This window comes from Phascolarctos cinereus, unplaced genomic scaffold, assembly GCF_003287225.1.
Source record: "Phascolarctos cinereus isolate Bilbo 61053 unplaced genomic scaffold, phaCin_HiC Scaffold_726;HRSCAF=1367, whole genome shotgun sequence".
In the NCBI taxonomy this organism is placed as follows: domain Eukaryota; kingdom Metazoa; phylum Chordata; class Mammalia; order Diprotodontia; family Phascolarctidae; genus Phascolarctos; species Phascolarctos cinereus.
Window position 1 is genome coordinate 369,570 of NW_027556098.1, and position 25,393 is coordinate 394,962.

Genomic DNA, 25,393 nt, shown 5'->3' on the forward strand with positions numbered 1-25,393 from the left:
GAGACAATGTTTGCGTGCCCCCCCCCCCGCCTTCCCCCCAGGGTCTAAAGTTCAAGGACAATGCAACTTCAAATGTTTATTGGAGATGGACTTCATTGAACATAATCTGATTGGAAAAAAAATCTACTCCAGCTCAAAAATTCTGAGTCTAAGTATTTAGAGGAGATAAGAAAAATGGCCTGGGGTAAAAAATAGGTTGATAATGACTTTATGTGAAAGCGTCTAAAGTACTAAAAGGTCCCTGACGTGAATGTCAAATAAAAAGGAAGCTGCCTCTCATTGTGGATAGAGAGCTGTGCTTGGAGTCAGGAAGACCTGGATTCAAGTCCATTCATCGTCACTGGGAGAATCCCAACCACTCAGTCAGACATTGACAAGTTAAAGATGGTGCAGAGGAGGGCAAAGGGCCTCAAGGTTATGTCAAGATCAATTGAAGTAACTGGGATCATTTTGCCTGGAGAAGACATAAGAAAGAGAAGATAGCTGTCTTGAATTATTTAAAGGACTGTTGTATGGAAGAGGGACAACTAGAAACATCCTATCTGGTGAGAGTGCAGGACTGAGAACAAAGGGTGGAACTTGAGAAGAGGCAAATTTAGGAGACACCTCCTAACAATTAGAGCTGTCCAAAAGTGCAACGGTTTTACTCAGAGGTGGATTTTCCCTTATTGGAAGTCTTTAAATAAATTCCAGAATACCATTTGTTGAGAGTATTGTAGAGTGAATTCTTATTCAGGTGTGGGTTGCAACTGAAGGCCATTGAGACACCTACCAACTTTTGAAATTTTCATATATATTATACCATTATGTCCTATTAAATTACTGAGATTCTTCATGAAAGACTGTTTTAACTAGATTGTTTTCTGGCACTTCTTAAAGTCAAAGAAATTAACTTTAAAAATTAACTTCATTGTTTTATATTCTAGATTGAGCAGGTTCTATTAATCAATTTGTAGATGAGCAAACCAATTTCTGTATACAACTCTTAGTAAATTTTGAATTATTTTAATTTGTCTTTTTTTTTCCCTTTTGGACATATAACAACTAGGATTTAGAAGACCTGGGTTCTGATCCCAGATCTCCCTCTTACTACTTGTGATTTGGGGCAAGTAATTTAAACTTTTGGGGCCTCTCTACTTTAATTAGCAAAAGGGAGGCAATAATAGTTACATTAAGTCATAAGATTTTTGTAAGGAAAATGCTTTGTAAACTTTAATGTGCTGTGAAGACATAAACTAATAATAATAATCTATAAAATGAGGGGTTAAGTGATGTCTAAGGTCCCTTCCAAGTCCTATAAGCCTATGAATCAGTTTATCCAGCACCTGGCTCAGATTTCTTTTTAATGAGAAAATTGAAAAATAGGAAATAATGAGAAAAATCTGTTTTGAGGCATTTTCCATAAATACTATGGTTTGTGATTTCTGATGAGATCCAGGAATCTGTGGCCAGGCAAAGACTGGAATGCAGCAAAGGGAGTCCAATCAAGCTCAGTGTCTAAATAGTCATGGCTAATCACCACACGGTCATTTCAGCCATGATGCCTTGTATCCATCATCATGTTAGCCAAACTGACCAATCAAGTCAAAGACATCATGACTAGTTTCATCAGCCAGAGCTGAAAACAGAATCAGTAACTTTTGGTTTACTTGTTGAAAAATAAGGTCTTGAAATATGTAATTCCTTTGTAAGCTCTTGAAGTGTGATAGTAATTTCTAGATTTCATTATCTCCCATATACCTGTCCCTTGCATTTTTGCTTCAACAAACTGCACTATTTTCTGTAATGCTTATTCTGCTATAGACTGGAGTAGAACTGCTACTAATGGTTTAAAGAAGCAGATTGTAAACCAAGGAGTGTCCAGTTCTTCAAATTCCTTACAATCAAACAGTAACTCCACTAATTCTACCACCCTGCTAGTGAATAATGATTGCTCAGTGCACGCAAATGGGAATGGTATGTATATCTCCAGCAAGTATTTCTCGAGCTATTTTTATGTATTTTTAAAAGTAGATCTATCCTCTTATGACATCAGTTCTAAGCCCAGAGCATAATTACATATGACTTGTTCATTAAAATGGTTGTCAATTATAAAAGAGAAATAGTCATACAATTTGATTCATGTTAGTGCATAGTGGAACTAATTTCAAAAGAATATCCACTTCTCTTTTGAATTGTTACTGAATACAAAGCTTTAACACTGCAAAGTCTGAACCAGAGTATCATCTTTAAATTCCACTGACTGTGCTCCTTGAGAGTCATATTGAAAAGCTCAAATAACCACACCAATTCCTGTGACATCTTAACTAGACACTTCCTCTATGCTTAAACCTTGCTATTCTGTTACTTATCCTATTTACTAATCCTTTCTTCTGATATTGATTCTTTTAATCAATGTTCAGTTGCACAATACTAAAATATAAAATATGCCTTTCTATATTATCAACAGGTGGATAAATTTTAGTTGCTACGCAATTCTGAAACCTGTATCAGAAATATCCACCTGTTTTTTCCTTTACAAAACTGAACTTATATATGCCTTATCTTTTATATCTTTATGTGTTTTGCTTCTTGATATTTCTATTATTATGTTATAAATAATTGCAATTGTTCTTGGCTAGTAATTATTAGAAGACTTTTCTTCGCATGCTGTTCATTACCCTTCATGACTTATTGAATACAGTTTGTGAGTAGTTAGTATGTCTGTCCAAAAAACCTCAGGTCTCTCAAAGTCATCAAGTTCTGCTGGTATTGCCATAATGTACACAGATTCTGAAAAAATAAAAAAAAAAGGTTCAGTCCCTTTGAGAGATGGAATTAACTCCAGCTCTTTTACAGCTTTATACTATTTTAGAGTGAGAACTCTCATCATTTCTTATGAATAGCAGTGGCAAGATTAATTAGTTTTCAGAATAAAAATAATCAAGATCAGCTCTATCTGGGGTCACAAAAAAAATAAATTCAGTTCCAAAGAGAAGGGGAATCATAGGTATGCAATGAGTCACCAACAATGTAAGTAACAGGGCATGTTTAAAACCATATTAATGTTGGCCACAGTGGTGCTCACCTGTAGTCCCTGTTGCTGAGATGCTGTGGCTTTAAATTCTGCTTGAATTGCTTGAATTTGGGAGTTCTGAGCTACTAGACTAAGGCTAATCAGATGTGCACACAAGTCCAGCACCAATACAGTGAGACCTTAGAATGGAAAAGCTATCCTCTTCTAAGGAGGGCAAACCAGCTCAGGTCAGCAAAGCTGAGCAGGAGTTTCCATGCTGATCAGTATTGGGATAAGGCCCATGAGTGAGGAGGAATAAGACCCAGGGGAGACATGGAAACTCGGTCTGAAAAAAAAAAAAAGCAGGAGCAGCTAGGTGGCACAATAGATAGAGCCCTAGCCTTAGAGTCAGGAGGACCTGAGTTCAAATCTAGCCTCAGATGCTTGACACTAACTAGCTGTATAACCCTGGGCAAGTCACTTAACCCTGATTGCTTCACCAAAAAGGAAAAAAAAAAAGGCAGAGAAACACCTAAGATTTTTGACCCCTAGTCCATATCTCTTCAGGAGGAGCTTGGATTAATGACAGGAATGGACTAAATGGATTGGATTTTCTGATCCATTCCACATCTAGGATCCCTTCCATTTCTAAAACAGTTTTACAAAATTCTCTGATTCCAAAACAAACTATAACTATGCCCTATAATTATTAAGGAGGAAGTTTTCCTGTGCAATGCATATGGTAGGAAAGAGTGGAATGTTCTCATCTCTTAGCAAATGTTTCCTCCTGCTCATTCATGAAGTGAACCTGCTAATCTTCCTCTAGGAAATGCCTCTACAGAAAGGAATGGTGTCTCCTTCAGTGTCCAGAATGGTGATGTATGCCTGCATGACTTCTCAGGAAAACAGCATGGGTTTAATGAGAAGGAAGATCCTTGTAACAGTAAGAACCGAATCTCTCTCAGAAGGACTTCAAAGAGGGGGAGCCTCCACTTTGTAGAGCAAATGTGATTTTAAAAAAAAGATTCCCAGCATGGTGCTGGGTAGTGGGAGAGCATCAGTCTTAACTTTTACACAATGTGAGAAGGACATAAAGTTGACTTATTTAGTGTTCTGTGTCCTTGGGGAGAACAAATCCAGGACTGGCAAGGACTGAGGGTTGTGAAAAAAAAAGAACTTCAAAATTCTGTTAGAGAAGATCCATCAGAAACTACATTGGAGCTCACATATGTTTGCAGTTTGGGTCATCAGTCTTCCTTTTCAAAGAGAGATGTTTTTTAGCATTTTTAAAAAAATACAATAATACTAAATAAATATTCTAAGTAGTACCAATGTAAAACCAGTAACTGATTACAACTTAGATGATGCCTTATTTCCTTTGTTATCATAACATACAACAGCTGTTAGTTACAGTTTTTGTGAGTTTAGTCCTTCTTGTTGTACATAAGTTAAATGCCACGACGATTAACATTTTCTTTCTACTTTAAAAAACAAATATATTTATTTCCTATAATGTACATTTTTTCCCTTTTGTATAGAACAGTGATTGTGTTATTTTGTTTCAAGTTGTAACTTAGGAAATGCTAGCTGATTCAGTGAACTCCCAAACTCTGCTCTTTATTGGCTTAGAGATTATACAGTATGAAATGCAGCAGATTATATGGGCCCACATGTCAAGATGCTGGCTAAACTGAAATGTATAAATAGGCCTAGTTCTTGGTTCTGATTCAGAGTCCTAAATTCTGAGACCTGGTTCTCATCCTTTTAGTCCAGTTTAAAAGTTTAGTTAGAGGAAGGACGAAGCATAATGCAGATCACTTAGCAAAACAATTCTAATCACTAAGCAGCTTCTTTCACTGCCACTTGTCAACCCTCTAGGAGCCTTTCAAAAGGAAAGGACAGAATAATATGACTTTTTAATGGAAATGTATATAAGGAAAAAATTCCTAGTTACTACTCCTTAGGAGCAAGATAACTGCATGGTACACGGTTGACTTTTAAGACTATTAAGCTCTGGTTTACTCTGAGCTATAATTAATAAATACATATATAATATATAAATATTATGGGGCATGTCATGTCTTAAAGACAGTTGTACAGTGACAATGGTAAGCATGAGATTGAGAATGGGAGGCTATCCCATGATATTATCAAGCCTATGAATATCTAGCCCTGATTTTTACATATTAGATGGGTTTGCCTTTGCTTCCCACTTATACTATCTTGGTTATTTCCCCGAGTGTGTTCTTAATAGGAACTATATGAAGTCTTTAGTTAGCCCTACCCTCTTACTCCCATGGGATCTATTGTATAGATTCACAATACTTGTAAAAATGAATGTGGGGCCACAGGACAAACAATAATAATAGTATGATGTATTTCTGTGAATGCTCTACTTGTTAATTGCCTTTGCACTGTTTCTTTATGTGATTTATTTAATTCTTTTGTATTTATATTTTAAAATGTTGAAACTGGAAAAATAAATTTCAAATTCCTTTCATGAAGTTTTAATAACTTTCACGCAGATAAAGTGTTTGCAGTCTATTTGTTTAAAATGAAAGTGTTGGATAAGTACAACTAATTAGCAGTAAAGGCCTGAGTATAAAAAACATCAATTAATAACATTTTCCAGAGAATTTAACGTTTGCGTGTGTGTCATGGACCCTTTGTCAGTCTCGTGAAATCTATTAACCCCTCTGCAGTATGTTTTTAAATACATAAAATAAAATAATGGGATTAGAAAGGAAACCAATTGTGTTGAAATGCAATTATCAAAATGTATTTAAAAACAAGTTCATGTTTCTTCTTTCACAACCATGACTAAAATGGAAATATGTTCTACATGATAGCATATGTATAATCTATATGAAATCGCCTACCTTTTTAGGAAGAGGGGAGGGGATGGAGGGAGGGAGAAAAATTTGGAACTCAAAATCTTGTAAAAATGAATGCTAAAAATTGTTGACATGTAATTGGGAAAAATGAACCCAAAGTTAAGAACTCCTACATTTAGAAATATGAAGCAATGTGGATAAAATTCTGGCTAATTTCTTATGATATCACCCCTTTGCATTCTACCCATTTTCAAGATTCAGCGACACTATATAGTTTGAGCCCCAAACTCTATTTCTATTAGCAGTGATTCATTCCCCTAAACAGTAGTTTTCAAACTGAGACTCCAGGGTGTCTCCCAGAGGAATCTGAAGGGAATAATGGAGAAAAGAACTGAGATTTTCTAAACATTTTTAGTGAAAGTTGTAGGAGATTATGTGGATTATACAAATGTAGCTAGACAGTCTTCTTCTCAAGTCTACCTCTGCATTTCATTTATTCATTCATTTAGTAATTCATTAAAAAAAATTATCAAGAACCTACAAAGATAAATAAAACATGGACTTTATCCTTAATCAAATGGAGTTTTAAGAGGCAGATAAAATACAAATAAGAAATACATATATGTAGACTAATTAGAATATATAATCTCATATACATTGTATATACATATAGATATAAAAAACTTTTCTAAATCATCAGGTGCTACTACAAAAATAGCATTTATATATAACTTTATGTTTTGTGAAACACTACAAATATCTCATTTTATCTTTCATCCTGAAAGGTAGGTGTTATTATTATTCCTACTTTACAAATCAGGAACCTGAGGCACAGAGAGGTTGAATGACTTCCCCAAGACCATACATCTAGTAACTGTCTCAGGCCAGATTTAAAGTGAGATCTTTCGAACTTCAAACTCAGTGCTCTACCCACTGAGCCTCCTAGCTGCTTGAGAACATTACAGAACCAATGTTTGGTGGTACCCTTTAAATACTTCCTAGGGTTTGGCTGTATGTACATGGCGTGATGAGAGGCTGTGGGGTGAAAAGACTTGACACTAAACTTCATGTAGAAAGATGCTAATGCTCAGGAGGAATGACAGAGTTCCTCTAGTCTCTGATTCTATGTCAGAATCAAGGTTATTCTGCAATTCTTGGTTCAAATGTGCTTCTTTTTATTTGCCTTAGAAAGAGCACATGGGAGATCATGTGAAAGCTAGACCATTTCAATAACCATCCAGAGACAAAACCATGTTCTTCAAATTGCCAATCCCACCAGATGTCTTGGTGGTTTAGATGTACAGATAAAAGTCAAGTAGCCCTGTGATATTCTGAGTTTCCCTCACAATCTTTTAAAAAATAACACATAATTTCCTATCAATATAACTTGATGATCTAGCTGCCATCACTACAGGCCTAGTATCTATCATCTCCAGGGACTAGGCTTTACTGCAATATGCAATCAAAAGCTCTCTCCTGGAAGATAAATATTTGATATGAAAGTATATATAGGCTATTAGTGCGGCTTCTTTTTAATGTCTTATGGACATTCTTAACCATTATTGTTAGAAATACCCCTTCCATGGACATGTGTATTTTTTACATACGTCCCAAGAGTCGAGTTAACTTTTTTGGTAACAGGATCATTTTTAGGATCATAAGAAAAGGTCTAGAGCTGGAAGGGACCTAAGACACCAGATAGTCTAGCCCAGGGGTGGAGAACCTGTGACCCAGAGGACACACGTGGCCTTCTAGGTCCTTGGAAGTTACCACATTGACAAGTCCTTCAGCCTTTTGACTGAATACAAGTTTTATAGAACAAATCCTTTTATTAAGGGAATTTCTTCTGTGCAGTTTGGATTTAGTCAAAGGGCCATACTTGAGGACCTAGAGGGCCACAAGTTCCCTACCCCTAGTCTAACCCCTCTTTTTGGTAAATTGTACTCAACAAGTCACCTCTAGTACCAAGTCACCTCAGTATTTTGAAACCAGGAACATACATTTATTAAAATATTTATTTTATTCATTTTTACTACCTCTTAATCCAGACTTGTGATTTCATAAGTGCAGAACCTATCAATGTAGTAACTTCCTTCACCAATGCACACCAGAAACTCCTCTTAGAGAGTTTCCTAGGGGCACTGAAATGTTCACTGACTTGCCTGGCATCACACAGTTAGTTTGAGTCAGGGTCAGGCCTTGAACATAGATCATCCTGACAACAGGGCCAGGTCTCTGTCCACCATATCATGACACCATTTTTTTGTTTTGTTGTTCCTTTTTTTTTTTCGTTGTTCCTTTTTTTGTTATATTTTAAGCTCCAAGCTATTTCCCTCCCTTTCTCCCCATCTTGCACTAGAGAAGGCCACCATTACATACATATACACACATACACACACACACACACACACACACACATAAAACTATACTATGTATGCTTCTATTTATCAGTTCTCTGGAGGTAGATAACATTTTCCTTCATAGGTCCTTTGCTTTGATTTGAATATTTATAATACTCAGAACAGCTTAGTTGTTCACAGTTATTTTTTGAAGAATATTGTTGTTACTGTATACAATGTTCTCTTGGTTCTGCTCATTTCATTCTTTATTATTTCTTTCAAGTCTTTCCATGTTTTCCTAAAACCAACCTGCTCATCATTTCTTATAGCACAGTAGAATTCTATCATAATCATATAATGCAACTTGTTTGGCTGTTCCCCAATTGATAAATATACTCTCAATTTCCAGTTTTTTGACATCATAAAGAGAGCTGCTATAAATATTTTAGAACATAAAGGTTTCTTTTTTCTCTCATCACATTGGGAAACAGACCTAATTGTGAGATTCTGGGTCAAAGGATATACACAGTCTTATAATTCTTTGGGCATAATTCCATATTGCTCTCCAAAATGGCTGGATCAGTTTACAGTTCCCAACAGTATATTAGTGTCCCAAATTTTCCACATCCTCTCCAACATTTGTCATTTTCCCCTTCTATCATTTTAGCCATTCTGATAGATGATATCTCAAGGTTGTTTTAATTTGCATTTCTCTAATCAATAATAATTAAGAGAATTTTAATGATATGTGTGTGTGTGTGTGTGTGTGTGTGTATATATATATATATATATACATATACACACACATGTATATATATGTGTGTGTATGTGTACATATGATTTCTTCATCCAAAAACTGCCTATTCATGTCCTTTGACCATTGATCAATTGGGGAATGATTCATATCCTTATAAATTTGACAAAGTTCTCTATACATTTGACATATAATACCTTTATCTAAGAAACCGTCTATAAAATTTTTTTCCCAATTTTCTGCCTTCCTTCTAATCTTGACTAGATTGGTTTTATTTGTACAAAACCTATTTAATGTAATAAAAAATTATCCATTGTACATCTCAAACTGCTCTCTATCTCTTGTTTACTCATAAATTCTTTTCCTATCCATGTCTGATAAGGAATATATTCCATGTTCTTTTAATTTACTTAGGATATCTCCTTTTATGACTAGATCATGTATCCGATTAGACCTTAACTTGGTAAATGGTTTTATAATTACATTTGTGTAGTTCCTGGGTTTATCTTGGAAGGTATACTCCCAGGTAGTTTAAGCTCTAAAGTTATTTTAAAGGGGTATCTCTTACTATCTCTTCTTGCAGGGTTTTATTGGTGATATATAGAAATGCTGATGATTTATGTGGGTTTATTTTATATAGCTTGATACTTTGCTAAAATTATTAGTTGTTTCAACTAGCTTTTTCTCTAGGATTTTCCAAGTTTATCATCACATCATCTGCAAAAAAGGACAGTTTTATTACTTTATTGCCTATTCTGATTCCTTCAATTTCTTTTTCTTCTCTTATTGCTATGGCTAGCATTTCTAACATAATATTGATGATAATGGGCATCCTTATTTCACTCCTGATCTTACTGGGAAGGCCTATGGCTTATCTCCATTACAAATAGTGCTTGCTGATGGTTTTAGGTAGATGCTTCTTATCATTTTAAGGAAAAATCCATTTATACCTATGATTTCAAGTGTTTTTAGTAAGAATGCGTGTTGTATTTTATTCAAAGATTTTTCTGCATCTATTGATATAATCATATGATTTCTGTTACTTTTGTTTTTAATATTGTTTCTATGACTTGTTCTTTAACTTATTCTTTAAGATTAGGTTATTTACATAGTCAAATTCTGAAATCCCCAGCTCAAGGATAAAATATTATGAAGAAAAAGAAAAAAGACAATTTAAATATAGTGGTGTCACAATTAGAATCACACAAGACCTAGCAGCAGTGACACTAAAAGACCACAGGTTTTGGAACACCATATATTGAAGAGCAAAACAACTGGGGCTCCAGCTGAAAATATCATACCCAGCAAAGCTAAGCGTAATCTTGGATGGAAAAAAATAAACATTTAATGAACTGTCAGACTTTCAGGACTTTGTTAAAAAAAAAAAACCTGAACTTAATAGAAATTTTATATACAAGAGGTAAGAGAAATATAAAGTACATACCAAAGGGACCCAGTAAGGACAGACTATTTACCTTTTATGTATGTTAAACGTAAAACATATGCCTGAGACTGTTATTAGCAGTTGGGTAATTCATAAGAATGATTGGGGTAGACCTGATTATGATATGACTTTAAAAAGCAAAACTGTTTAGGAATAGCTAAAAAGAGTAATTATACAAATGAGATGCAAGAGGAAGAATTAACATGGAGGAATTCTCAGTTTTGGTAACCTACTTTTATCAGGAATGGGTTCAAGAGGGAACAACACATATACATAGATATAGATATAGATATAGATATAGATATAGATATAGATAGATATAGATATATGTATAAAAGTCTTCTAAATTCAGAAAGAAATAAAACATTAAGTGGATAGGGAAGGGGAGAGGATAAGGGAGGGATCTCTAGAAGGGAGAAATAGGGAATAGGTTAAAGGGTGGTATAGAAGGGGTTTAGATTTATGGGAATGGGAGATTAAGGAAGGGATCCTTAATAGGAGGGCAAGGTAGTAAGTAGAAGTAGAGGAGTCAGGAAGGATAGGAAATAAGAGATACACACAAACATAAAATAAAAATCAGGAGCAGGATTTGTTAGGGAAAGGGGAGGAGGTGTGGTAATCATGATCTTGGACAAAGTTAAGGCTAAAATAGATTTAATCACAAGAGAGGACACTATGTGTCAGCCATATTTATCAATGTTGTTTTGGACTATTTAAAACAACTAGACAGTATAAAGTAGGAATATGGCTATGGTGTAGGAAATGATGAGTTGATGGACTTGGAAAAATATGGAAAGACTTGGACTTATGAAGGAAGAGGTTATCCACCCTCAGAGAAACAAGATAGACAAGAATAGTATGGTCTTACATAGATGCATATGAATGTATATGTTTACATATGATTATGATCATCAACATCTAAATACATGTAAGTGTATGTATGTACAGGTATATGTGTATTTATGTATATCTTTGTGTGTGCATGTCCATATATGTATGTGTATATATGTATGTGTGCGTATATATGCACATGTGTATATGTGTGTGTGTATCTGTGCTTAATTGTAGCCTTTGGGGTGGGGTTGGGGAGGAAGGAGGAAAAAAGAACAAAGTAAAAAGTGCACAGCAGAGAACAAAAGAAAACTTACAAGGAAGCAAAGAAAAGATGGATAGTTCTCAAAACAATACATAGTATTTATTACATAGGCTTGCTTGAAATGGAAATTTATTGCTGTATATTTTGAACCCTCTCTCACATTCTGTTGTGCACATAGCAATGTTTTTTTTCTTTTCCTAGTTTGTATTATTTTAGTTTTAATATTTAAGTTTGTTTCTTCTTTCTTTTCTTATTTTGTATTTAAGTTCAAAATTTTAAAATTATAAAAATAAGATTAGGTTATTTAGTCTCCAACTAATTTTTAATCTGTGTTTCCACAGTCCCTTATTAAATATAATTTGTATTGCTTTAAGATCGGAAAAGGATGCATTTAATGTTTCTGCTTTTCTTCATTTAACTATAAAGTTTTTATGCCCTAATATATGGTCAATATTTATAAAGGTACCACCTGCCACTGAGAAAAAGGTATATTCCTTTCTACTTCCATTCAGTTTTCTCCAGATAGCTATCATATCTAGCTTACCTAAAAATTCTATTCATCTCCTTGTCTTCTTTCTTATTTATTTATTAGATTTATCTTGTTCTGAGAGGGGAAAGTTGAAGTACACCACTATTATAGTTTTGCTATCTATTTTCACTTGTAATTCATTTAGCTTTTCCTTTAAAAATGTGGATGCTATAACATTTGGTGCATATTGTTTAGTACTGATATTACTTCATTATCTGTGATACCTTTTAACATAATGTAGTTAACCTGTTTATCTCTTTTAATTAACTCTATTTTAGCTTTAACTTAAGATCACGATTGCTACCCTAGCTTTTTTTGCATCAACTGAAGCATAATAAATTCTACTCCAGCCCTTTATTTTTACTCTATGTGTGTCTCTCATTTTTAAATGTGTTTCTTGTAAACAACATATTGTCAGATTCTGGTTTTTGATCCATTCTGCTATCCATTTCTGTTTTATGGGTGAGTTCATCCCATTCACATTAAAAGTTATAATTACTAGTTGTGTATTCATTTCCCTTCACAGTATTTTTCTTTACTGTTTATCCTTCTCTCCCTCTCTTTTTACCCTATCCCTTCTCAGAAATCTAAATTACTTCTGATCACTGCCTCCCTAATCCATACCCATTCTAAAAGTCCTTTCCTTATTCTCTTCAACAGTCCCTCCCTTGTCCTAGCCTCTCACCCTACTGTTTCTGTGTAAGTTAAGAAGTCTTTTATATCTTTCTAGGTGTATGCTTTATTCTCTTTTTTAACCCAGTTCTGATAAGAATAAAGTTCTAGCACTACCAGCCCTCTACCCTTGTCTGCCCTAAACTATAACCATTCTTCTATTCACACCCCATTTGTATGAGATAATTGCTACATTTTACCTCTCCCCACCCAATTTTTGCTTTTTAAGATCATCCCATCATACTCAACTCAACCCCAAGACTTCTATCTATATATGCTCTTTCAAACTACCCTAGTAGTGATAACATTCTTAGGAATTACAGATAATGTTTTCCCATATAAGAAGTTTTCCCATATAAGTTATTAAATCCATTATAACTGATCTTTCATGTTTAGCTTCTCATATTTCTCCTGATTCTTTTAGGTCAATTTTTCTGTTCAGTTCTGATCTTTTCCTCAAGAATACCTGAAAGTCCCTTAATTCATTAAATATCCATTTTTTCCTTGTAGTTACACTCAGTTTTGCTGGGTAAATTATTCTTAGCTGCAAACTCAGCTCCTTTGCTCTTTGGAATACAATGTTCCATGCCTTTCAGTCTTTTAATGTAGAAGCTGCTAAATTTTGTTTTATCTTGACTGTAGCTCCACAATATTTAAATTGTTTTTTTTTCTAGTTGCTTGAAGTATTTTCTCCTTGACCTGAGAGCTTTGATAATTAATCATGACATTCCTGTGAGTTTTCATCTTGGGATCCCTTTAAAGTGGTGATCAGTAAATTTTTTTCAATTTCTGTTTTAACCTCTCATTCTAAAACTTCAGGGCAATTTTCCTTAATAATTTCATGAAGTATATGTCTATATTCTTTTTTTTATCATAACTTTCAGGTAGTCCAACAATTCTTATATATTGTCTTTCCTCAATCTGTTTTTCAGGTTAGTTGTTTTTGTAATGAGATATTTCACATTCTCTTCTATTTTTCCATTCTTTTGATTTTGTTTTATCATTTCTTGGTGTCTTGTGGAGTCATTGCCCAATTCCAATTTTTAAGGAGTTATTCTGTTAAGTTTTTTTATCTCTTTTTCTAATTAGTTGATTTTCTTTTCATAAATTTCTTGAAAGAAACAATACAAATATCAAGGAGCCACAGTAAGGATTACACAGGACTTAGCAGCTTCTGCATTAAAGGAACAGAGGGCTTGGAATATGAGATTTTGGAAGGCAAAAGAGCTTGAACAAGTTGTGGTATGTGAATGTAATGGAATACTACTATTCTATAAGAAATAATGATCAGGCAGATATCAGAAAGACTTACATGAACTGATGCTGAGTGAAGAGAGCAGAACCAGGAGAACACTGTACATAGTATCAGCAACATTGTACAATGATCAGCTATGACTGACTTAGCTCTTCTCAGCAATACAACAATCCAAGACAATTCCAAAATACTCATGAAGAAAAATGCTATCCACATCCAGAGAAAGAACTATGGAATCTGAATGCAGATCAAAGCATACTATTTTCACTCCAAAAAAATTTATTTTTGGTTTTTGTGGCTTTTCCCTTTTTTCCGTTTCTTCTTTCATGACATGCTTAATGTGGAAATATGTTTACATGATTGAATATGTATAACCTATATCAGATTGCTAGCCATCTTGGTGGGGGGGAATGAGAAGCAGGGAGGTTGAAAGAATTTGAAAATCAAAATCATATAAAAAATGAATGTTGAAGGTTATCTTTATATGTAATTGGAAAAAAAATACTATTTACTTTATATTTGGAGTTAGGAAGTTTTGCTGTTGAGTCATTTTCAGTCGTGTTGGACTCTGTGACTTCATTTAGACTTTTCTTGTCAAAGTAAAAGGAGTGGCTTGCCATTTCTTTCTCCAGCTCATTTTACAGACAAGGAACTGAGGTAAACAGGGTTAAGAGACATGTTCAGGGTCACACAGCTAGTAAGCATCTGAGGCCAGATTTGAACTCAGGAATAAGGAAGAGCAGGTTTCAGTCTAGCTTCTGATAACAGTGGTTGTGTAATCTTTGAAAGTAAACAAACCTTTCTGTGCCCCAGGTATCAAACTCTAAGTTGCAAAACAGCTACCTATTTACATTAGAAGACAGAATTTTCTCACCAGGAGTTCCCTACACTAGGAAAATCACAGATCCAGACAAAACAAATGACCACACTTTGATTATATGGGGGAAAATATTTCTTCAAAACACACACATTTTTATCAATTAAAAAAAGTGTTTCAATTAATTTTTTGTTGTTTATCAAATCATCATACATAAAAATGGAAATGAGCTAAAACAAGCAGATTCTTTTCATTGAAAATTTATCTTAAACAACTTCTGAAAATAACATACACACAGAAGCAGAGGAGACACATATACAGGTAGATTAACAAATAGAAGGAAAGAGAGAAGATACACACACACACACACACACACACACTCACACTCAAAACAGAGGATATTGGGCTCAGATATGGAGGCTGCAACTTTCTCTGAAAATTACTCTAAGGGAAGATGGATCAGAGCAATAAATATACCTTTTCTTGGGTTCTATTAGAACATTCTTTTCAGGGTCCAAAGTTCCTGGGGAAGCAAAAAGAGCAAATTAGTTTCTAAGCTTCTCAGTACTCAAAAAGAGTTTCTAGGAGTTGGAAGAGGAATGAGTGCTCTTTGAGTTCCAAGTCCAAAAGAAAAAAAATTTAAAATGTCATTAAATCATCTTTTCCAAAACAAGAAGCAAAAAGAAGAGAAAGTCATAGATAGAGACAATATATACACATACTCACGTTGTCTCCCCTATTAGAATGTAAATTTCCTAAAGGCAGGGACTATTTCATTTTTACCTTTATATCCTCAGCACTTAACATAGTGCCCGGTACATAGTAGGAGTTTAATAAATACCTATGGGTTGACAGATTTATATATATATATGTATGTGTGTGTGTGTGTGTGTGTGTGTGTGGGCGTATGTGTATGTATTTCCAATTGCAGAATACACGGATATTGTTGTTACTCCCTAATTTCTCATTGTCAGACTATGTTCTTTGATCTATTTTTTTTCTGCCCCAGTGTGGCCTTGCAAGTATTTGCTTCTTCTTCTCCATACATGTTAGATAGCTGCAAAATGGGGACATACAGAGCATTTAGGTATCTTCTTCAAGTACAAGATAAATGTACTGTAGAGTAGAGAGGGATAGCTTTGGGACAACATCTTGTAGACAGTATTTTGATAATGTGGTGTTAGGAAATTACAGGTTGTTTTTTCTGGGTTTAGTTTTGGTTTTTAATCCTGTTTTTGATTCTGAGTAAAGTTTGGTTCTAAAATTGTCGAGGCAAACAGTATGTTTTCTTATTCTCCAACAGATATAATAGTAAAGCCATAATTCAACCACTTTGGGGATGGCCCCTTTTAAGAGAAGAAAATAAAATGGCTTCCAAAATAATCTTACCACCATCTTCATTAAACCATTTCAGTTCTTCCCACTGTTCCTCTCCCTTACCACAAGGTACTGATTCAATACACCAGTCAGCCTCTTAACCAGACCTGACTGTACATCCTCCTTCTCAACAATAATTTTTAACAATCTCCTAGTGAAGGAGAACATCGTATACAGTAATAGAAACATTGTACGATGATCAATAACTTAGCTACTCTCAGCAATACATTCATCCAAGACAATTCTGAAGGACTTATAATGAAAAATGCTATCCATCTTCAGAGAAAGAACTGATTGAGTTAGGATGCAAATTGAAGCATACTTTTTTCTTTATTTTCTTTATTTTTCTTTGGGTTTTTTGTTGTGTTTTCTTTCACAGCATGATTTACACGGAAATATGTTTTGCATGACTGCACATGTATAACCTATGTCAAACTGCTTGCCTTCTCACTACAGGGGAGGGAGAGAGAGAATTTGGAACTTAAAATCTGAAAAAAAAAAGTTATAATTGTTTTTACATGTTATTGGGAAAAATTAAAAATATTAAATTTTTTAAAAAATACTATTCCCATTGATAACATTTTTAAAAATCCTGGTGACTGGATTAAAAAGCTTAATAAAATTAAACTAAGGAATCACTCTCTTTCAGATCAAGAAATCATAATCTTTTTGAGAGACAATGTGGTATAACATGCTGGATGTGGTGCTGGCTGTGTGATCATGTGTAAATTGCTTACCTACTCAGACCCTCAATTTCATCATCTATTAAATAGAGACAATAATTGTTTGTATCACCTACCTCACCATACTGCTGTGAAGAAAGCACTTTGAAAACTTTTAAAGGGCTACACATGGCAGCACATACTTGTAATCTCTGCTACTGGGGATACTGAGGCTGGTAGATCTCTTGAACTTAGTAGTTCTGAGTGATAGTGGCCTAAGTGGATTGAGTCTCCAAACTAAGTTCAGCATTAATACAATAAACTCCCATGAATAGGGGTGGGGAAAGATGCCACCAGGCTGCCTATAGAACAGCAAACTTGCCCAGGCTGGAAACAGAGCAAGTCAAAGCTCCTGAAAGGAGAGATGTCAGGCCCACGAGTAGCCACTATACTTCTAGCCCGGGTAAGATAAGGAGATGCTGTCTTTTAAGTATATATACATATAGATACACCTATACATATATACACATAGAAGCACTATATAAATATAAAAAAATCTAGCACCTGAAAGAAGAATACAGTATTATTTCCCCTTCTTCAAGGCTAATGTGGACTTCTAGGAATACTTTGATGGATTCAGTGACTATGGAATTTATCAGAATACTTATTCGCTGGTGGAATGACGCACAATGTGGGATTCAATACTTGGTTTTCATCTTTTTATTCCTTTAGAAAGGCCTTGAAAAAATCCCTTAGGAAATGTATAATATGATATATACCTTTCTTGCCAAGAATTCATTGATGTTACATTCAAAGAGTATACAAAGTTTGCAAAGTGCGCTTGCATATCTAATTTCATCCTTACAACAACCTTATGAAGCAGATAGGGAAGTCATTATTACTCACATTTTACAGAAGAATAAGGCAAGACTCTGAAAGGCTGTTGTTCAAGATTAGAGACATGGCTGAGATGAAATCTAAGTACAGGCCTTATGACTCCTGCTCCACTGTCATTTCTCTCCAATACACTAAATTCATTCATTTATTCTGTAAATCAGGAACAATGTAACACCTGTAAGACCTTCTCATGTTTTTACTTTTGTCTTTGCATGAATACCACTTATAATAGTGAAAGAATATAGTAAGCACTTAATAAATGTTTGTTGATTGATCGACTGTGGCGAAGATCAAATGAGTCAATTAGAGTAAAGCACAACTGCATTTCCCCTCGAGGTGTGAGAAGCAGCTCTGAGGGGTTGAGGGTGGTTTTTTAATGCTATAATTTATGAGCCCTCACCAGTGTGCTTTCCCCATTGTTTTGTGTTGGGTTTTTTTTTTTTTTAGGCAATTGGGGTTAAGTGACTTGCCCAGGGTCACATAGCTAGTAAGTGTCAAGTGTTTTGTCTGAGGCCGGATTTGAACTCAGGTCCTCCTGATTTCAGGCTCAGTGCTCTATCCACTGAGCCACCTACCTGCCTCCCCCACTGTTATCAGTTGATATCAATTAGTCAACCAGACTTATATATCTTTTAGAAAGAGGTATTTATTAAGACTGTACAGTAAGAATATAAGAACATTTGGTGTAATACCTGTGAAGTGTCCTCTCACCAGTAAATAATGAGTCCAGAGAAAAGTGAGCTCCAACTTAGGTAATTCAAAGCTCCTAAAAGTCCTTTTGCTTCGGTTCTCAAAAAGTTCCTTTTATGTGTATTGTAGCTTTTCTGCTGGGCTCCATGGGAGCCAGAGACTTGAATCCATCTTTCTTCATCTCATCTAGTCTGAACTCAACTCCTAACACTGCCACTTTCATCAGTTATTGCTGTCCCGGAGCCACAGATAGGATACTGATGAATAAGCTCAAACCCTCTTGTCCTCTAAAATTAATGAGGACCTCCTCTGGCCAAAGGGGAGGGAAGGTAGAATAAGACTGAGACTGAGACTGGGGCCAGGGCTCTTCTGTTCTCTCCTCTGCTATTCCATCTCAGGGGACTTGTTTGGAAGACTTTCACTCTAAGCTACTAGATGCCCAGATCCTTTGGATTTTGAACTAGTCAGCAATTTTATGAATAACTCATAGAGGGTGACCAAATTTCCACAGCAAATCCAAACATACTTCCTTTGCAATGTCACTCTAATTCATCCAATGACTTTTAAGGACATCTACATTGATTATTTTTTTTTCCTTACTTAGTCTTAACCATATGATGGATTGATTCATTTGATAAATTCTCACCTTGCTAAGGTATTAAGATATAGCATACTGTCACTTATTTTAACTGGGGTAAAATTATTTGATTGGCTAATTTAATTGACCCCCCCCATTCATGTATTCAATAAATATTTATTGACCACCTACTATGAGCAAAACACTGTGCTCTAGTGGTTGACTGGGCCCAGTTTTTAAACTTGTAAATATTAGAGGGAATGTTTTCTGTCAGGTTCACCAGGGCATCCAAAAGGATAGAGGAGACATATGTTTTTGCAGCAGTCTTTCATAATCTGGAATGAATATTGAAATAAACTTGTAAATATGTCTCAAGGGACCTTATTTGAGGCCAGAAGGTTCAATTTCCCTTCTCATTCTTTACGTGTTGTAGAATTTCAGGCTTATTGAAATATGGAGCTACTGTGATGATAATCCTAAACATAGAAAGTAGAAATTGTAAAGCCTGCAATTATAGAATATTTACACATTCTAGGAAAGGGACAAGAAAACAGAATCAACCAAAAAGGAGATCAATATACTAAAAAAAATTCCAAAGCACAATGGAAATACTAAGTAATGAGTACTTCTCATCCTTCTCATCTAATCCCTCCGTGACAGTAGCAGGTCTCTCCCAAATAAAGAACAAATTTGCATAAAAGGAGTATAAAGAAGCAGTATTCTTATCTTTTCATTGGAAGCCTAGTAAGAATCTGAATAAAGTTGTCCAAAGAGTTAGGCTTAAGTAATTTAATTCCAAACTGTAGTTAAAAATAGCAGTGTTTCACTCAGTACTTTTGCATGCAGTGCCTAGATTAGAAACACAGTGACATACATAACCAGAGTTAATTATAAGGACTTGAGAAGTGACAACAGGGAAACAAAAGGGATATATGCCAGACAGGGTCCTGGATCTACTGCACTAGGAATTATCACTGAGTGCAACATAATAGAGCTATGCAAAAATATTCTAACCTCAGCTGAAAACATGCACCATATGCCAAATCTGGAAAGACTCAGTTGAACAAGATTCATTCATTCAACAAATATTTATTGCATACATACTACATACACAGCACTGTGCTAGGCAATGTGGGGGACAGAAAGATTAATATGGGTTCCTCATGGATCTTACAGTTGAGTTGAAGATACATGATATGCTCACTTTACCTATATCTTAAATAAAATTTTAATCTCATTACTATGGACACTGTTTACTGGTGCAAATCACAACTTATCCCCATCCTTTCATAAATCATAAAACCAAGGTACTAACATAGCATTCAGCTGCCTCTTTATTGTCTTTCATTTTTGCTGCATGGCTATTCTATTTCCTATTCCAGTCATACACATCCTTGAAGACATCTGTCATACCATTCTTTTGAAATCATTACCTTCTGTGATCTATACTACCATGGGAAATGGTGTAATGGTTTCCATGTTCCTAAGATGTTTATTATTTCAGAAGTTATTCTTTTTAACACCATTATTCTTCCATAATAATCCCTAGTGCTTAGCTCAGTGCCTATTCATTTAGTCTGATTACTGCTTTAGGGTATAATTTGAGGTGCAGAAGTTATATTTCCCTTTGTTTTTCACCTTTCTATTTTTTTTTTTTTACCTTGGAATCCTAGGGCTTTCATTCCTTAAAATGAATTTTCCTATTATTTTTATTTAGCTCTGTAAAGAATATCTGTTAGTTTTATTGGTATAGCACGACATTTGTGCACTATAGTTTTTATTATTTTATTATTTTGATGTGGTCTACTCAACAGCATTGAATATCCCTCTGTTTTTTAAAAAAAAATCCTTTATTTTGTAATTGTATAGCCCTCTGGGGGTGTGTATGTGTGTGTGTGTGTGTGTGTGTGTGTGTGTATGTATGTGCACGCAATACAGGGCCTTTCACGTACACCACAGATGACCATAACATCTTCCATTCCTCTCCATTATCTCTCTTTATTAATTCTCTCCTTCAGAGTTCAAATGTAGTTGAATAAGTATGCTCTGGAATATTTTCAGTAAATTCCTCAATTGGAGAAACTCAGCTTCAACCCCAGAAAAAACAGGGAAAATTTCTTCTCCTCAGGGCTAGCTTCCCTCTCTCTCAATTGTGAATTGGGATTAGACAAAATCACTGTTAATGGCCATGTGACTTATTAGCAAAACTAACATAAAAATGCAGATAAACATTCAATCACAATTAAAAAGTTTGTGATGATGCTTCCATCCAGGGTCACCTCGGAAAAGAAGATCTTCTATACTTTCTTCCCAGTAGATTTATGGAGATTTCTGAAAGAAACAATTGTGATGTACTCTAGAGAGCTGTGCTCTCTAGAAAAATAGGAAGAAAGACTTCACTTTCACCAGCTGCCCATTAAATCTGGATCTTTTAGCCCCACTCCACTTATACCACCACCACTCCCTCCTCTGTCTTCTCATTCTCTAGGCTAGAAGTTCATTTACTCTCAGGCAGCTGCCTACCTGCCTGGTGCCCCTGCACTTTCATGGAAGTCTCTTCTTCAAGGATGCTCTAAACTCAAGAACTCTAAATCTGAGCTCTCTGATAGTATCTATAAACAGTTTAGCTCCAAGAGTCTCTGTCATCTTGGGGAAGCCCTCTTAGACTCCAGGAGAGGTCTTTGTGATTCAGGGGAGGTCTTACTCAGTCTCTTTGATTTCTAGAGAAGATCCTCCAAAGTCCTTGAGATCCTGGGTTTCAGCAACTCTGGGCAACATATTTATACAGTTTTGAGTACAACTCGGTAAGTTGACTGTTCGTAGACTTTTTTTTTAACCAAGTTTAAATGTTTTGTAAACATTTTTCTTTTTATTATTATGAACTTGACAATCATCAACAGATGAATATTTCCACATACAAAGAACAGAAATATTTGATTGTATATGAAATTGAATCTCCACTACCTTCAGATATTTTTGTGTATTTTAAGTTTAACATTGTTGTCTCAACACTGCTTTGCTTGTCTGAAACCCTTCCTTTCTCTCTGGTCTGTATCCATGTTAGTAATTTATTGGTGCTTTTTCCCCCTTTCCTTTCTTTTTTAAAAAAATACCACTGATGGGGTGCTTGGATGCTTGTGCTTGTCCCCCTTTTCTCCCTAGTCTCAGAAACACTGTCTCTGACAACCACGCCCCAGCCCAAGGACACTGTGCCTAGCAGTTATTCATGCATGGGCCTCAGCAGGACCCTTATCTCTATCCCTGGTACAGCTACACAGAGCTGGGCTGCTCAGGCCCCAGCCCTCAGATCATGTCTCTGGAAGCCTCCCATTTCCTTAGTAGTTCCTGTCTTGTAAGAAAGCTTTCCCTTGTTGCAGAATATTCTCTCATCAACACAGAGGGAGAGGGGTTGGCCAGCCCAAGGAGTTTTGTCCTTGGCCAGCCCAAGGACTCTTCCTCCTGCCAGACTCCAAAGATCCATACCTCTGTCATCTCCCTCCCTGTCCGGTATACTCCCTGTACTTTCCCATCCATAGCCCCCAAAGACACCTGCACCTTTGGATTACCTCATCAGCATCCCTGGTATTTCTTTCCCATGCTCTTTTCCATATAAACCCTACCTGCATTCTCAGTCTCTCTGGATCCTTAAGAATCCTTGCCTGCTGAAAAGCATAACAATAAACTTTGCCACCTTGGATTAAAGAATGCTTGAGTCTGTGAATTCATTCCAGACTACCGGTCCTGTACTCTGGTCTTTGAGGGGTCACAACCTCTCAACCTTTTACACGGTAACACCACCATCATCATCGTTCCCCTCCCACCAAAAGCTCTACCTTGTAAACAAATAAATGTAATGTCAAAAAACAAATTCACACATTGGGTATGTCTAGGGATGTGCTGGCAAATGTTTAACAGCTAGCTTTCTGAAAAATAAATATAGGTGTGGCAGACTTTTAAGTTCAATTTTCATTATTAATAATTTTTTTTAGTATTTGCTGATTTCCAAGGTGTAAATGCTTACACTGAAAATTTAATAACCTTCACAGGTGGTTCTAGCTGATTTTAGCACACCCTAATTGTTTCTAAAAATGTCTAATTTTTCCTTTTAGTCCATCTGCCAAAAAGTGTATCTTCAACATTCTTCTCAAGTGGTGATCAGTCACTGCCTTGGTCACAGTTGTTAAGTTTTTCAGTTATTTTCTTTACAAAGTTATGGTCACTGAATAAATCATTCTCTTGAATATGTTAATTTCATTCTATATCAGTTCATACAGGTCAGGTTTTTCTGAATCTGCTCCTTTCGCCATTTATTTCTCCCCCTTTTCTTACATATTTATTGTGTTCTGAATTTAACAAACACCAAATAAAATGAGTATTTTAAAAAAAAATTTTTACTTGAAATCATCAATCTGTTACATAACTGTCCAGTTAATATTAAGCATGATACTAATGCCATTCAAATGCTTCTCTATTCCAATTTTGATTTTTTTTTTTTACTTGCTAAATCTGAGGCCTAAATCCACCCTTCTTTTCCCACCAACCTCACACACACATTTTTTCTGGGATTTGATGTTTGTTAAGAGCGAGAGAGGAGTCAAAGGTGACTTCCATGTTCAGAACTTGAGTAGCTAGGATAATGATCATATCATTAACAGAAATTAGAAAATCAAGAGGCAAGTTCTCTATCAGTTCCCTGTTTTGTGGGGGGTGCGGGTGGAGGAACCCTGATTTCGAAATGAGAGCAGACCATTCAAATGTAACATCCAGTGACACGTTGCACTCTGGCATATACTTCCCTTTTTTGTGAGGTTTTATGGGGCTTGCAGTACAATTAACCTGTTGTAAATGGTAGTATCACCCTCTCTTCTAAGAAATACCAAAGAGCTCCTGGTATGCAGAACTCTTTCCCTTCCCCAGCAGGTTGCAAGATGAGGCAGGAGGTTGGGGAGGGCGGTAACTTACCCTCTCACTTCTTCCTCCCATTCTCACGAGGTGATCTGCTCTGCTGCAAAGCTTGGAACACTAGGGTAGAAAGGGGAACTGCAGTATCCACACTGCAGGTGCTATATATACCTCCGGAGATTGCTACTTCCCTTTTTTTGGGGGGGGCGGGGGAGAAGGAGGAGGAGAGTTTTTGTGGGAGAGGCTGAAAAGTTTTGGGGCTACCTGGGAGACAGACTTGTGAAAAGTCGGTTCCGAACAACGCCAAAGAGGCTTCTTTCCTTGATAGGGCTGGTTGGGTGGACGCGTGCAGCTTGCAGCACAGAGTGCTCCTTGCGAGCGCCGCAGCCGCCTCGCCGCCTCGCCGCCATCCCAAATGCGCTGCAATTTATCTGGGGGGAATTGGCCGCTCAGGACCCCGCAACCGCAGCCGCTCGGCTTCAGGGTCAAGGTCTTGCATACACAATTTTTCAACTTATTTTTAATTAGCCAGCATTTATTTTGTCTCCCTCTCCTACCCAGAACGAGAAACAAACCTCTGTAATATTGAAGCAAAACCTGTGCCTACGCTGGCCGTGTCCAAAAATATTTGCCATTATAATTTTAAAAAAAAATTCCCCCTTCCAGTATGGGAGGTGGCGCAGTGGCTGCACTTCAGAGTCAGGAATAAACTCAAGTTCAAATCTCCCTTCAAGCATATACTAAATGGCTGAGTCTCTCGGACTCACTTTCCTCATCTGTAAAATGGGGGCTTGCCGTACAGGGTTGTGCTGAAGTGCAAATGAGCTAGTAGAGCGTTTTGCAGATCATATGCATGCTAGTTATGATTACTCACCACCACCACCTGCTTAGATATAAAGGGGGTAAAAACAAATTTAAAAATTTACCTACGACCCTGTTGCTGACAATGACTCTATCTTGGAACCAACCAGAGGTAACTACACGTAGCCACCCCAAGCAGGGGCCGCGAGTCCGAGGTATGATTTGGAGCGGGGGCGCGCGCGGGCCCGTGCGCGGCGCTGCCTGCCGGGGCACGCGCGGCGGCGCGCGCCCTTCCTCCCCCTCTCTCTCTCTCTCTCCCGCGCGCGCGCGTTGTCCTAGCCGGAGGGCTTGGGATAGGCTGCGATCCCCGAGATGAGGAGCAGGAGCAACTCGGGAGTCCGTTTGGACGGGTACGCCCGGCTGGTCCAGCAGACCATTCTCTGTTATCAGGTGGGTGCCGAGCCCGCCTCGCCCCGCCCCCACCCCCCGCGCCGCCGCCGGCAGCTTCGGGGCCTCGGCAGGGGCCCAGGGGGCCCCACATCGGAGAGGGGGGAGGAGGCCGGAGCGGAGCCGAGCCGCGTGCGGGCTTGGGCCGGACCCCTCCGCCCCGGGCGCCCGCTTGGGCCTGCTGCGGCCCCAGCGGCGCGACAGCTCCGCTACCTGAGCGGGAAGCGTTTGACCCCCCCTCCCCGAACATTGGGGTACGGCCCGGCCCGAGGCTGGGAAGCACCCCGACCTCCCGCAGTGACTGC

At 36.8% G+C, this 25,393-nt stretch overlaps 2 protein-coding genes and 1 long non-coding RNA gene across 13 annotated transcripts in view; 2 read left to right on the forward strand and 1 right to left on the reverse strand.

The window, feature by feature from the left end:
* The window catches only part of ADGRG2 (adhesion G protein-coupled receptor G2), a 157,309-nt gene extending 151,814 nt beyond the window's left edge, over positions 1-5,495 (forward strand). For all 7 annotated transcript variants that reach the window (XM_021007455.2, XM_021007458.2, XM_021007457.2 and 4 more), the window contains 2 exons: positions 1,804-1,956; positions 3,822-5,495. In XM_021007455.2, coding sequence (XP_020863114.1) covers positions 1,804-1,956; positions 3,822-4,006 — 338 coding nt within the window. In that variant the 3' untranslated portion in view covers positions 4,007-5,495. The remainder of the gene's footprint in view (positions 1-1,803; positions 1,957-3,821) is intronic.
* Positions 1-24,934, reverse strand: LOC110222459 (uncharacterized). 2 transcript variants are annotated; one of them, XR_002328387.2, is made up of 5 exons: positions 24,767-24,934; positions 23,901-23,960; positions 15,213-15,258; positions 2,661-2,772; positions 1-454 (listed from the first exon to the last, which is right to left on the reverse strand). It is a non-coding gene; the product is annotated as an uncharacterized LOC110222459 (long non-coding RNA). The 2 variants fall into 2 exon arrangements; XR_002328386.2 differs by lacking the exon at positions 24,767-24,934 and having other exon boundaries at positions 2-454; positions 23,901-24,747.
* The window catches only part of PHKA2 (phosphorylase kinase regulatory subunit alpha 2), a 106,274-nt gene continuing 105,812 nt past the window's right edge, over positions 24,932-25,393 (forward strand). For 2 of the 4 annotated variants that reach the window (XM_021007453.2, XM_021007454.2), the window contains exon 1: positions 24,932-25,091. In XM_021007453.2, coding sequence (XP_020863112.1) covers positions 25,014-25,091 — 78 coding nt within the window. In that variant the 5' untranslated portion in view covers positions 24,932-25,013. The remainder of the gene's footprint in view (positions 25,092-25,393) is intronic. The other 2 variants (XM_021007451.2, XM_021007450.2) reach the window with 2 other exon arrangements.